Genomic DNA, 13556 nt, shown 5'->3' on the forward strand with positions numbered 1-13556 from the left:
CAGATAATTCAGATAATCACAGTACTATGTGTAAACAGACTTCAGTTGTCCAGGTTCTAGGATAGAACTAAGAGGAAGCAATTTAACCTTAAGGGGAGGAGAAGAGGATTGAAATGACAGAACATTATAAGTAGGGTTTAAAAAGCTCTTGGGGAATTTACTTTCTCCCTTCACCCTATATGCCGCACAAAACTAAACTAACACAGAATGATTTGGCTTAATTGTAAAATATGAAATAAGTGTCTAAGAATTCATAAAACTCGACCATTCACAAACTAAATTTCTAAGTGTAACCTGAGTTTGTCCTTCTGGTCAGCATCCTTAAAAGATGTTTATGATCAGTTGAACATTATTTGGAGCATTCCACACAGAACCCCCATGAAAAACAATTCCGTCTCATTTGGATTCTATCTCACATACCCCACCTTTTGTCAATTTGGGTAATCTAACATTGCTGACTTAAATGAGGTTGTTTTGAGTCTTGTAAAAGTCAGATTGTTGGAAAGGAAAATTACTAGTCTTTTCATCATTCTTTAATATGTTAAAGTCCTTTAAAATTTGTGTTAAGGGAAAAAACCTCAGGTTTTTTTTTCTAGCAAACTATGTTTACAGTAACATTAGTACTATTGTAAGATTTGTTAAACATTTATTTTATCTGGGAAAACTTTGTTCAAAAATTAATTTATGCTTAACCTTTAATTCATAAACCTAGCATAATATCAACAATGTGACTGGAAAGTAGGCTGAATTTGATGTTTAAGAAGAAATGTAAGGAGTTAAAATTAAAGGGTTGGACTAGATTATTTAAGAGTATGGTCGCCAGGAATTTTATCAATTCCAAATGATTTTTTAACAATTTCTTTACAAAGGAGAAAGAGTGAAAGTAAGAAAATCAGAGAGAGGATAGGGTAAGATATATAACCTAACACAATAAGTATTTTGCTCTGGCCCCTGGCTCAACCCAAGCAGGGTTAATTAATCCTCAGCCAGAGGGGCCTCAGCCATGAGCTGAGGTCCGGGGGGATGAATAAAATAAAGCAAGGGCTTCAGCCACAAAGCCTCTCTCAAGAGGGGAGGCCTCTCCTGAGGCTAATATCTTCAGATAATCCAGGAAAGGAGTCAGTCTTTTTCATTTACTCACATAGTAGTTCAAAGGGAGAAATTTAAGAACAGTTTCACCAAATTCAAGATCTCAGATCCAGTAAGCAGATTCTTCATCAGCCTCCAACTTGAACTCATAACTCTGAAGAATGAAGAACTGTCTCACAGGAAGTTGTAACTCCTTTTAAAGACTTCTTTGCATCACTTCCTGTGCCCTCCTCTATTTTTATGTGGACAAATTACGGTCTATAGTTTTGCTTAGGACTGCCCTAGGGGCAGTCATTGGTTTCTGATTCATCCCCCACACATGGGTCATAGACCTCCCTCCCCCACTCGAGTGTAAGTGGGATATATATGCGTCTAGTCACTTTATTGTATGCATTCAGTTCCTCTTGATCAACCCCATGTCTCTTCCTAAATAAATATTTTGTTGATTTCTAGTATTTTTCCCATATTTAAATGGAATATAATGCTAAATTTTAGAAAAGTACTTATTAATTATAATTTCAATTTATAGTAGGGCGACTTAAAAAACCCAATTAGGTTGTTATTAATATGTCAGCCCTATTTCTCATACCTGAAAAGGATTTTTATAAATAAGGGAGAACATCAGGCAGATAATGGAATGAAGTTATAAGTCAATTTATCTCCTTAATATTCCCCTCACAAACAAGAGAAATGTTCAGAAGGAGCAAAAATGCAAGAAATTCTGAATAGTAAATTTAAAATATATTTTAAAGAAATCAAACCAAAGAAAACATTGGGCAAAATAAAAAAGTTATGTATTTAAAGAAGCTAGAGGAAATATTTTTTTAAAAAACCAACTTCACACACATGGAAAAAAGAGTATTAATGACAAAGTTAGAAACAAGCTAGAATTTCCTTAGGACAATAAAATAAAATTTTAAAAAGATCCCAAATTAGCAAAAACAGCAGATGAAATAAGAACAAATTGGTACAATTAAAGACTATCATGACAAGATGATGAAATCTAATAGTTGAGAAATATCAATGTAAAATATAAATAAAACATGCTTTAAAATTATTTCATTGGAGACAAAATAGGAGAAGGAACATAGGAAAAGGTAAAATAAGTAACTCACTCATTGGATAAAATAATGACAAAAGTGATTTCTGGAAGGTACAAAGAAAAAACAATTGAGAATGACCAGATTTCCTGAAAGTCATGAAGAAATATTTTTGGAATTTGAAATTATACAGTTTTCTGGGAGTAATGAAGACTTGAAGAAGGGTGAACTCCTGAAACATCATTATAAATTTTGAAAAACAATAGCAACAAGGAGATAAATTTATAAACAGTTTATTAGACAGACATAATTTCTTTAAATCTTAATTTTTTTGCAATATTTTTACCAAATGAGATAGCGTAAGTTGTAATACCATATATTCATTGTTTAAGAGACAAGAGATTTTATTCTCAAATCAATTTTCAACACAGGAATTCTTTTAAAAGACAAATGATAGGGGGCAGCAGGGTGACTCAGTGGATTGATAGCCAGGCATAGAGACGGGAGGTCCTGTGTTCAAATCTGATCTCAGACACTTCCTAGATGGGTGACCCTGGGCAAGTCAATTAACCCTCATTGCCTTGCCCTTACTGCTCTTCTGCCTTAGAACCAATATGCAGTATATCCTAAGACAGAAGGTAAGGGTTATAAAAAATAATAATAAATAAAAGACAAATCATAGTTACACATACATGAATTAGAATAACTCATGGAGACAAAAACTAGATTTTTGAGAGACAGAGACAGAAGGATTATATGAAACCTCTGAAATAGATTATCCATGAATACCTAACTAATCTCAATATGATAACCATAGGAAACATCTTAAAAATAAGTTATATTAATTTTTAATTTTATATTTCATATGTTTTACTTCTTATTTAATTTTAAAATTATTTTATTCTGAATTTATCACATACTCCCAAGTGAGCATTTTTAGCCTTGACTCTATTCCATACCACTTTTTAAAAAAATGTCTTTCAATGTTTTTTTGAAATCATGTTTCTTCATTTCTAATAGCATGAGTACCCATTACATTCATATACAACTTCTTCAGCCATTCTTCAGTTAATGAACACAATTTGAATTTCTAGTTTTTTGGTACCACAAAAAGAGCTGCTATAAATTTTTAGTACATAAAAGACTTTCCCCTTTATTTGTTTTCTTTTGGATATAGGACTAGTAGTGGTATATCTAGGTTTAAGGCAAAGTAATATCTTGTAGTTTTTTGTGTATAATTCCAAATTGCTTTCCAGAATTGTAGTACCCATTCATAACTCCACCAATGTCAACATGTCTGTTTTCCCATATTCCCTCTAACACAGCGGTTCTCAACCTCTCAATTTGTAGCAACGAGAATACATAATGCATATCAGGTATTTACATTCTGGATCATAACTATAGCAAAATTACAGTTTTGAAGTAGCCACCAAAATAATGTTTTGGTTTGGGGTCACTGCAACATGAGGAACTGTATTGCGGGGTCACAGCATTAGAAAGGTTGAGAACCACTGCTCTAACATTTTATCATTTTTTAAAGACCATCTTTGGCACTCTGTATTTCTTTAGTTAGTGATTTGGAGTATTTTTCATGTAGCTATCATAATCAGTTTCCTCCTTGTGGAATTGTCTGTTCATATCTTTAGACTCTTTAGCAATTGGAGAATGTCTTTTTTCTTGTAAATTTGAATCATTTCTGAATATATTATGCAAATAAAACATTTCACAGAGAAATTTGATGCAAATTTTGGTCAGAATGCATGATCTTTAGAGTCATTGAGGGTTTTTTTTAAAATAATATTATCCTTGCTTAAATTGTTCTCCAGGTTCTGCTCACTTCCCTCTGCATCAGTTCCTGATTTCTAATATTCTCTGAAATTGTCTCATACTTTTAAATAAAGAATAGCATTTCATTAGATTCATACACCACAGTTTATGCAGCCATTCACCAATCCATGGGTATTCCTTACCTTCCAGCTCTTTCCTTATTATTCTTTTTAATCCTCCTTTTAAAAGGATAAGGAAGTGTTTTTTGCTTGTGACTTTTGCTTCAGCACGAGGTATTATTTTTATTATTAATTATGCTCCCTCTTCAATCCCTTTTCCCTATCCCTGTTGAGTTTGATATATGTGCACTCCAAACTCTTTGTGTGTTTTTATGTGTACCTTCATGTGCTGGTGTGCATGTTTTCAATTCTTTCTCTTATTCAGATAATAGTGAGGTTTCTTTGAATTTTCATCTGCCTCCATGTTTATTCTCATGCACCCCAATTTTGAGAAACAGGAGATAACTATGGAGGTAAGGCAAGAAAAAGAAATGGAGGAAATAGAATACATATAACAAAGAGATTAAAATAACCTTGTTTGCAGATATGACATATTTAGAAAACCAAATAGATTAAATTTTTGGAATTAGGAGAAAAGGAAAACATGCTCCAGTATTAGGAGCATTTCATTTCCATAAATCATGTAAAGAAAACCAAATATAAATTGATGACATATCATTAAAAATAGCAATAAAATGTATCAAGTGCCCAAGTATCAATTTACTAAGACATAGATCTCTAGAAAGACTATAAAATAATTTCACCTGAAATAAAAGAAGAATTAAATCATTCAAGAGATAGACAATGTAAGCAAGCAAATAAGGTAAACAGTAATATGACCCAATTCCCAGGGCAAGTTGGTAGGGTAAATGAGATTCTGTCCCAGTTCCTAGACCCATCATCCTCTACTAACTATACTTTCCTCTCTTCCCCATCTTTACTTCCTTGGTGAAATCAGTTCAACTCTTGAGTCTCATGCCTCCTTGTATCACTCATATTTTTCTGCAACACCTCAGCCATTTCACTCAAACCATTTCCTGCCTTCACTCTTACACATGTATTGCTGAACAAGGAAAATCATGAAAAAGCATGCTGAATCCACTACAAATTTATTTTACATAACTCAACTGGGCCTTCATTATCACAAAATGTTCCTTTTACATTTTCCTAATTAACTCATCTCACCACAGCAGCTTCTCCAAACCTTTTCATCCATTCTCAAACTTCCCATGGCTTTCCATCTCCCTACCCTAAGGACCTTCCCTGTTTCTACTGAAAAGAAAAAAAAATGACTGAGGCTATTCACAGATAGCTCTCTCTTTTCCCTTCTTTCTCATCTCACATTATCCCAATGCCTTCTGTTACTATCTTTTCTATCATTCTTGTCTTCTATTAAGAGGGCCATTCTTAGGAAAGCAAACCCTTCTTCATGCACAAATGATACTATTCCATCCTGTCTTCTCCAGCAGATTCCCTCTTCTATCATTCCCACCCTCTCCCTTCATACAACCATGCTCATGTCTTATCCCATTGCTCCAAAACCCTACATTGATCCATCTCCATCAACTATCATCCCATTGTTCTTTTCCCTTTTGTGAGGTCATTTGCGGGCAGTGCTATCTCTCTGCTCCCCCCAAAATACACATTTTTTAGATTATTCATTGTCTTGTATTGCCAGCCTAAAATTTAGTAGGCACTTGGTAAATGCCTAATGAATAATTGATTGAAGAATATTCAGAGGACTTATAGGGGGATAAAAAGGAAAAATGAGGATTTTACTACCAGATCTCAGAGTATTCTACAAAGTGGTAATTATTAAAATAATAAAGTACTGGATGGAACTAGATCAATAGAACAACATCTAGAATTTCAAACAGAGGCTTAAATAGATATTTCATAAATCTAGTGTTTCATAAATAAAGCTGGGGAAGAAAATCATTATTCAGTTAAACTTGGGAAAACTGGAGAGCATAGGCTAAAAAAATAGGCTTTGTTATTTTGGGGGCAACTCATCTATAGTTTGCAATCTTAGGGATTACCTGGAGTACCAAGATGTTGAGTGACACCCTTGGTTACAGAGTTTAGCAGAGGCACTATGTCCACTATAATATGCTTTATATATCTCACTGTATACCATAAATTCCAAATAGACTAATGATTTAAATACTTTAAATAGTAATGAACTATTATGAGAAATGGAATGGTTTATCTTTCATATCAGTAAAGTGGAAGAAAATTATTATCCAACAAATAGAAGAAATTACAGGTGACAAAATAGATTGATTTGTTTGTGTTGAAATAAAGGCCTTTTTCAAAATAGAAAAGAATATATAAAAAAATAAAATAAATTGTATAAAGTCTTTGCCTTACATATTTCTGATAAGAATTTGACATTTAAATCCCTTAAGAATAAGAATTGACACAAATGATGATAAGAATAAGACCCATTCTCCAATGGATAAATCTTTAAAGAGACATTTCAAGTAGACAGTGCTTGAAAGAAGAAATATAAATTATTAATAACCACCTGAAACTGCTCAAATTCTCCACTAAACTGAGAAAAGGAAAATTAAAAGTAAGACACTTCCTTAAATTTGCAAAGAGGCAAAGGGATGAAATTCAATATCAGTATGGCTATGGAGAGATAAATACATTATGAATTTATGTCTACCTTTGGGGAAGTAATATTGCATTTACATAATAAGAGTTATAAAATTGTATTATAATTATACTCAGTAGACATTGGTGACAGGAAAAAAAACATTAATCTATACAAAGATGTTCTTCATAGGTTTATTTGTAAGTTTCCAAAAAACCCCAAACCAAACCTGAAATCAATTCATGTGTCCAATTACTGAAGAGTAGAGAAATAGATTTTGGCACAGAAATGTAATATCATATCATTGTATCATGAGAATTAATAAATATAATAATACAAAGAAATATGTAAATATTTTATCTGATAGCAGCAACAATAAAATCTGGAGGAAATGTACAAAAGAAAAATAGCTCAGAGACACTGAAGCAAATAGCACTTTTTTTTATACCTGTCAAAGGCAATGGGGACTGCAAAGCTAAACAATGGAATTAATAGTTTTATATATAATCTTTTACAATTCTTGTTTGTGTACCTATTTTTTTGTTAATTATGACTAAGTTTAGAGTACATATTTTTAAATAAATAGGGGAGTGAATAAGAGGATGTGGAGGGTTCCAAAATATGGCCAAAGAAAATGCTATTTACTTTACAATGTGAGCTTGCATTGAAAAATAAAACAAAAAAAGTCCACTAGGGATACTTATTATAGTCCAATTAAAATCAAAGATTCAGTTCCCTTCAGGAACATAAGATGATAAAGTAGAACCTATACCCTCCAGAAAAACAGAGAAAAAAGATGGCAAAGAAAACACAAACAAGGAGAAATCAATTTAGTTAGATGATGATTATCCTGATTTCATTATTCTGACTGGAGTCAACGTTACGATGATCTGGTATTCATATTCTTGTACTCCACTGCCTTGGGAAGCCCCATTTGTAATCTGGGGTCAGAAACATCTTTGGGAATGTAGAGTTGTCTAAGTGGCTTGGCGATAGGAGGCCAGAGGTCAGGAGGGAGATTAGAGTTGAATAGGTACATACGTGCGTGACACACATGTACACGTAGTAATATCTACTTAGAAGCATACATTTATATATATGTGTGTGTTTGTCTAAGAAGCATCTGTATTGAGGACATCGAATGTGAGAGCTAAAAGTTACTGGCGTGAATAATGACCTCTTGTGTTAACTCTTGTCAATTGCTCTTTTAGTAGATTAGTTGTAAACTACTTCCTTTTAAGCCTCTGAGAAGAAATCATCAAACCAGACATAGAAATAGCACTACTGCCATTTTTCCTTTTCTTGATTTATACAAAAGTGACCCAATTCATGTTATTTGAGATACAATATGATTCACCAAGCTGAAAAGTACAACAAAAGAGAAGTTGCCCAATATGGAACTGAGTTAAAAGTTCACCCATTTCTACATCCTTGTTATTAGCTAGTCTTGTCTTTCAGACCCTGAGGATTCCCTACCTGTAGCCATCCTCTTCCATACTGGTACTTCTTAACCCCTTGCCTCCTTTTCCAGGCCTCGGAGGTATACTCTGTCCCTCCTTGCCCATCTCAGCCCCAGTTCTTGGCTTTGTCTTTGACATCCTCACCATTAGATTATACTGGCCTTTCCCAATCCTTGTTGCTCTCTTGTATCCTCCTCTGGCATACTTCCCTACCTTCTGTGGTAATTTTAGCACCTATCTTAGAATCTTCTTCTGTATTCTCCACCCTGTTATTCTCCATTCTTTAATGTCCCCATTGATGACCCTTGCCACATCCCTTTTTCCCATTCCCGATGACTTTCTCTACTTCAGGCACTTAATGTCTTGTTTAATATTTAATAAATGTCTTCTCTTGAGAATATGAAAAATAGAGGTTTGAAAGTGATAAACGTGAAGACATATTTGCATTTGATAGCATTCTAGTGAATTGTTCCAACATGTGAATGTGAAAAGTTTATTTTTGCTATAAAATCATATTTTCATACACTCAATTTTTAAGGCTTTTATACTCAGCATGTGGATTTTTGAAGGAGAATAGTATATGATAAAAGTCATACTGTATTGCCTTATAAAAGAGCAAAAAGCACTGGAAGTTGTTTTTTTAGGCTGTTGAAATACATGGGGTCTTGGCAAAGATACTAGCATGGCTTGCCATCTTCTCCACCTAATTTTACAGATGAGGAAACTGAGGCAAACAGGGTTAAGTGACTTGTCCAGGGTTACCCAGTAAGAGTCTGATGCTGGATTTGAACTCAGGAAGATAAACCCTCCATCCATTGTATCACCTAGTTGCCCGAGTATTTATATAGTACCTGCTATGTGCAGGCACTGTGCTAAGTACTTTACAAGTATTATTTCATTTGATCCTTAACAACAACCCTGGGAAGTAGATGCTAATATCATCCCTATTTTATATTTGAGGAAACTAAGATAAATAGAGGTCAGTGACTTGTCCAGGATCATATAAAGCAGTAAGTATCTGAGGTTGGATTTGAACTCAGGCTTTTCTAAATCGAGGCCCAGTAATCTATCTACTGTGCCTCCTAGCTTCCCTTCAGGTATAAGATTGGAGGTCAGAAAAGAGAGTAGAAGTATATCTGAGAGTCAACTGCATAGATCTGATCATTAAAATTCCTGGAGCTGATGAGATCACCAAGTGAAAAATCATAAAGGGAGAAGAAAATATGCTTAGGACATATGCCTGGCCTGGAGGAGATAAATCCATGTTTAATCGGTATGACTTGAATCAAGATCCAGCAAAGGAGGATAAGAAAGAGTAGAGAGAGGACAGTGTCACAAAAACCTATAGAAAAGAGAATCAGGGGGAAGAGCGTGCTTGGCAGTGCCAGACGCTGCACAGAGGTCAGGAAGGAGGATTGAGGGCAATTACAAGAATAGAGAAAACCTTTGATGTTGACAGATGGGGTTGCAAGCTAGGCTGCAAAGAGTTAAGAGGGAGGTGAAAGGAGGTAAATGCAGTAATTCCAAATAGCTGTCTCAAGAAGTTTAGTCACAAAAGGGAGAAGAGATATAGGACAATGATTGTTACAACATAGGTTAATGGGGGTGGACAGATCAAGCAAGGGTTATTTGGGCATGGGCATGGGCATGGGTATAGCAACCAATAGACAGGGAGACAGTGATGATTAGTTGAGATGTCTAGAGGAAGTTTAAGTCTGGGTCAACACTTCTAATTCTGTATCAGCTTTCACTGAAAGAACTGATAAGAGCTACTGCCCACATCTGAAGTTGGTTTTCAAAATAAAGCATATGAGTTTTCCTTAGACAAGCCTTGCTTACAAACTATCCCTCATTTCTGCTGTTTTTCTGTCCTCAAATACTGTAGTATGTTTATTATAAAGATATTTTATTTCACCAATTATCTAATACTAACAAATTCACATAAGTTTTCTGAAGTTATAGGATTCAAATTTTTTCCCTCCTCTTGGAGTTGGCAAACAGTTCGATCTGGGTTATCCATATATTATCATGGGAATTATTTCCACACTACAGTATTTTAGTAGATAACTTGGGAGCACTGGAAGAGCCTCCTTGTATATGCCTAAACCACTTGCACTTGGAGAGACTCTATGTCAGGGACCAGGCTGCCTCGCTGAAACCTCATGCATTACCCTTTCAGCAAAGCAACTAAATTGGTGATTGGATCATTCTTATGGCAAGAGTGGTAAGTCCTAGGGCTCACCATCATTGATGATGATGATGATGATGATGATGATGATTCCTGGCCTGGAACAAGATTTTACACCTGCCTCTGCTGGCCCTCACAGGTGGAGCAAACTCAGAAGATTTCACATTAGTTCAGGCTTTTACCTCAACAAGTCTAAGAGAGAAAGGGCCAATGATGTGCCCTTGGAGGAGAAATAATATCAAACTTGCCTGTAGGTCAAAGTTTCACACAGAGGGGAATAGGGAAAAGGGATGCTCACTGCATCTTTCCAGTAGAAAAGAACATCACCCTTCTTTTTTGCTTTTGCTAGCCACTGCTTCTAGAACCATCTTGCCTTGGCTTTTCCCTTTCCAGTTGGCCTTTATCTTCTGCTTGAACTCTCTTCTTTTCCCTTGATGCCATTTCAGTTGCCTGAATGAATGTATCATTCCAAAAACTTTTTCGTTTTCTTCCTTTTGAGTCAGTGCTATAATTGAAGGCAACTGGGTGGTGCAGTGGGTAGAACACTGGACCTGGAGTCAGGAAGTTTAAATCTTTTCTCAAACATTTACTTGTATGAATTGCTGCAAGTCGCTTAACCTCATTTTTTTTACAATGTTTTTGTCTGTCTGGCTTTTTTTTTGGCCTCTGTTTTTATCTCTTTTTTAAAATTCAAAGATATTTTATTTTCCTAGTTACATGTAATAACAATTTTCAAAATTATAAGAGCCAAATTGCCTTCCTCCTTCCCCTCCCCCCCACTTGGAGATGGTAAGTAATTTATCTGGGTTATACATGTATTATTGTGCAAAACATACTTCCATATTGGTCATTGTTATAAGAGAATATCCATATAAAACCCAAAGCCCCCAAATAAAGCCATAAATAAGTGAATGTGAAAAATGGTATGTTCTGATCTCCATTCAACTCCAGCAGTTCTTTCTCTGGAGGGTGGAGAGCATTCTTTACCATGAGTCCTTCAGAATGGTCCTGCATCATTGGATTTCTGAGAGTAGCTAAGTCTTTCACATTTTATCATTGTGTAATATTGTTGCTTTGTACAGTGTTCTCCCCCTTCTGCTTATTTTGCTCTGCATCAGTTCATTTAGATCTTTCCAGCTTTTCCTGAAATCCTACTCATTGTTTCTTATAGCACAATAGTGTTCTATCACTAACATATACCACAACTTATTCAGCCATTCCCCAATTAATGGGCATCCCCTCAATTTCCAATTTTTTGCCACTACAAAAAAAGCAGCTACAAATATTTTTGTACTAGTAGGTCCTTTCCCATTTTTATGATCTCTTTGGTGAACAGACTCAATAGTGGTATTTCAGGATCAAAGGCTATGCACAGTTTTGTAGCCCTTTGGGCATAGTTCCAAATTGCCATCCAGAATGCTTGGATCAATTCACAACTCCACCATAAATGCATTAATGTCCCAATATTGCTACACACCCTCCAGCATTTATCACTGTTCTTTACTGTTATATTGGCCAGTCTGATAGTTGTGAGGTAGTACCACAGAGTTCTAATTCTTTCTTTTAAAGACAAAGCAGGATTCTGCAGAAGGTGGGTATTCAAGAGTGTCTGTTTTATTGAAGAACTGAAAAGTTTAAAGCTTAAGAACTTTAAAAAAAAATCAAGAGGGAAAACTAGGATCTAGGTTATAGAGGACCTCCACTATTATGCAAAGGAGTTTAAATATAGGTAGCAGGAAGTAACTTCTGAAAGTCTTAGAATAAGAAGAAACATGAAGAGACTTTGCTTTGTATGAAAGTCAGTCTTGCAATGGGGTGAAGGATGGATAAAAGGCAAGAATATTCATTGGAATAATCTACAGAGAATAGTAAAAGGGCCTGTTTTGGGGTAATATTCATATGAAATAAAAGGGAATGGACCAGGGATAAGAATATTGCTAACACAATCATCAGGGTAAGAGTCACAGGGCATTTAAAGCGAGGGAGAAGGAAAAGTCGAAGATGGTACCAATTTCTCAAGTATGAATGGACGATGCTGTCACTGCTGGATACTGTTGAGAAGACAGACACAATTTGTTCAGATGGTTCTTATGTTGGTGAGTGAAAGTTCAGGAGAAACTAGCCATTCTAAGGCTGTGTCCCCATTGTCATGCTGGAAAATATATTTCAACTCTTCTGATCTTTCTGTGCTGTTTTTTTAAAGATCTTTATGTCAGTGCTATGAATAGGAACTGTAATAACTTCCTAAGGGATTGTGAGTGTTTTATCTTGTGTGAAATATTTTAAATGAGCACAATAAAATCCAGATAATATCCTAGATCTAATTATGTTTCATCTGAAAACCTTCTAAAGGGAAAAATCGAATTAAACACTTCAGGATTATCAAGGGCTTATCCCTCTTTTTGAAAGTTAGGAAAGTAAATATCTTTGCACATATCTCACTTAACATTATTGTTTTAATATGTTTAAGATGTGGATTAGGCAGCTACTTTGGAACAATAGGTGGTCCAGTTCCATTCTTCAGTGCCCAATTAAAACCTAAAGATAAATATGTTGCTCCTGGAAAGAATATGTACACAAACCCAGGAAAAAAAGGGACCGGATATGGGTAAGTATTATTCATCTTTAAGCTTTTGCTGCATACCATGTTAATAAAATTAGAACAACCTCAATTATCATTACTAATTTTTCTTCCGTAGCTATGCAAATATTACCATAGGTAAACAGCCCGTGCATTCTGTTGATGTCTACGATACAGCAAAAATAAATCTTCAGGTAAAGTTTTAGGAAATTTTCCCTTCTTCTGGATGTATCTTGTTTAGCTTCTGGTCATTATAGTATTTCTACCCTTGTAAATTATATTTTGCTAGATGCTACTTCGTGTTCATCTCTGTGTGTACTTAGACAGTCATATGCTGATTTGCATGGATTGATGGGTAAGTTCACAGCTATGCAAAAAACAAAACAACAACAACAACAACAAAAACCAAACCCCAAACCCTTTTTCATTCTAGCTCATTTTCAGCCACTAACCAGAATTAGGTAAGAAGATTTGCCTTTCAGTCGGGGCTCTGCTGTTTGCTGAAGGGCCTTTTCTGGTCCCTTAGGATGTGCAAATTAAAAAATTTGGACTAGATCATCTTTTAGGTCCTTTCTGTCTTTAAAATCCGTTGCCCCATGAGCCTCAGCAACCTTTTCCCCCCAGCCTTTCAGAGGATCCTATTTTACTCCTTGCTATCTTTGAAACTTTCTAGCTCCACTCCAGCCTTCTTCTCCAGCACTGGCCCTGTCCCTCTGGTGTCAAGACCCTCCTCCTCCATCCCCTTCTCCCCTTCCTTCTCCTTCCCTTCTCCT

At 35.3% G+C, this 13556-nt stretch overlaps 1 protein-coding gene across 3 annotated transcripts in view; it reads left to right on the top strand.

The window, feature by feature from the left end:
- CFAP96 (cilia and flagella associated protein 96) overlaps positions 1–13556 on the top strand; it is a 50475-nt gene that overhangs the window by 19068 nt on the left and 17851 nt on the right. For all 3 annotated transcript variants that reach the window (XM_001363274.4, XM_007496043.3, XM_056802966.1), the window contains exons 4-5: positions 12673–12810; positions 12902–12977. In XM_001363274.4, the coding sequence (XP_001363311.1) occupies positions 12673–12810; positions 12902–12977 (214 nt within the window). The remainder of the gene's footprint in view (positions 1–12672; positions 12811–12901; positions 12978–13556) is intronic.

The sequence above is a fragment of the Monodelphis domestica genome, chromosome 6, assembly GCF_027887165.1.
Source record: "Monodelphis domestica isolate mMonDom1 chromosome 6, mMonDom1.pri, whole genome shotgun sequence".
Classification (NCBI taxonomy): domain Eukaryota; kingdom Metazoa; phylum Chordata; class Mammalia; order Didelphimorphia; family Didelphidae; genus Monodelphis; species Monodelphis domestica.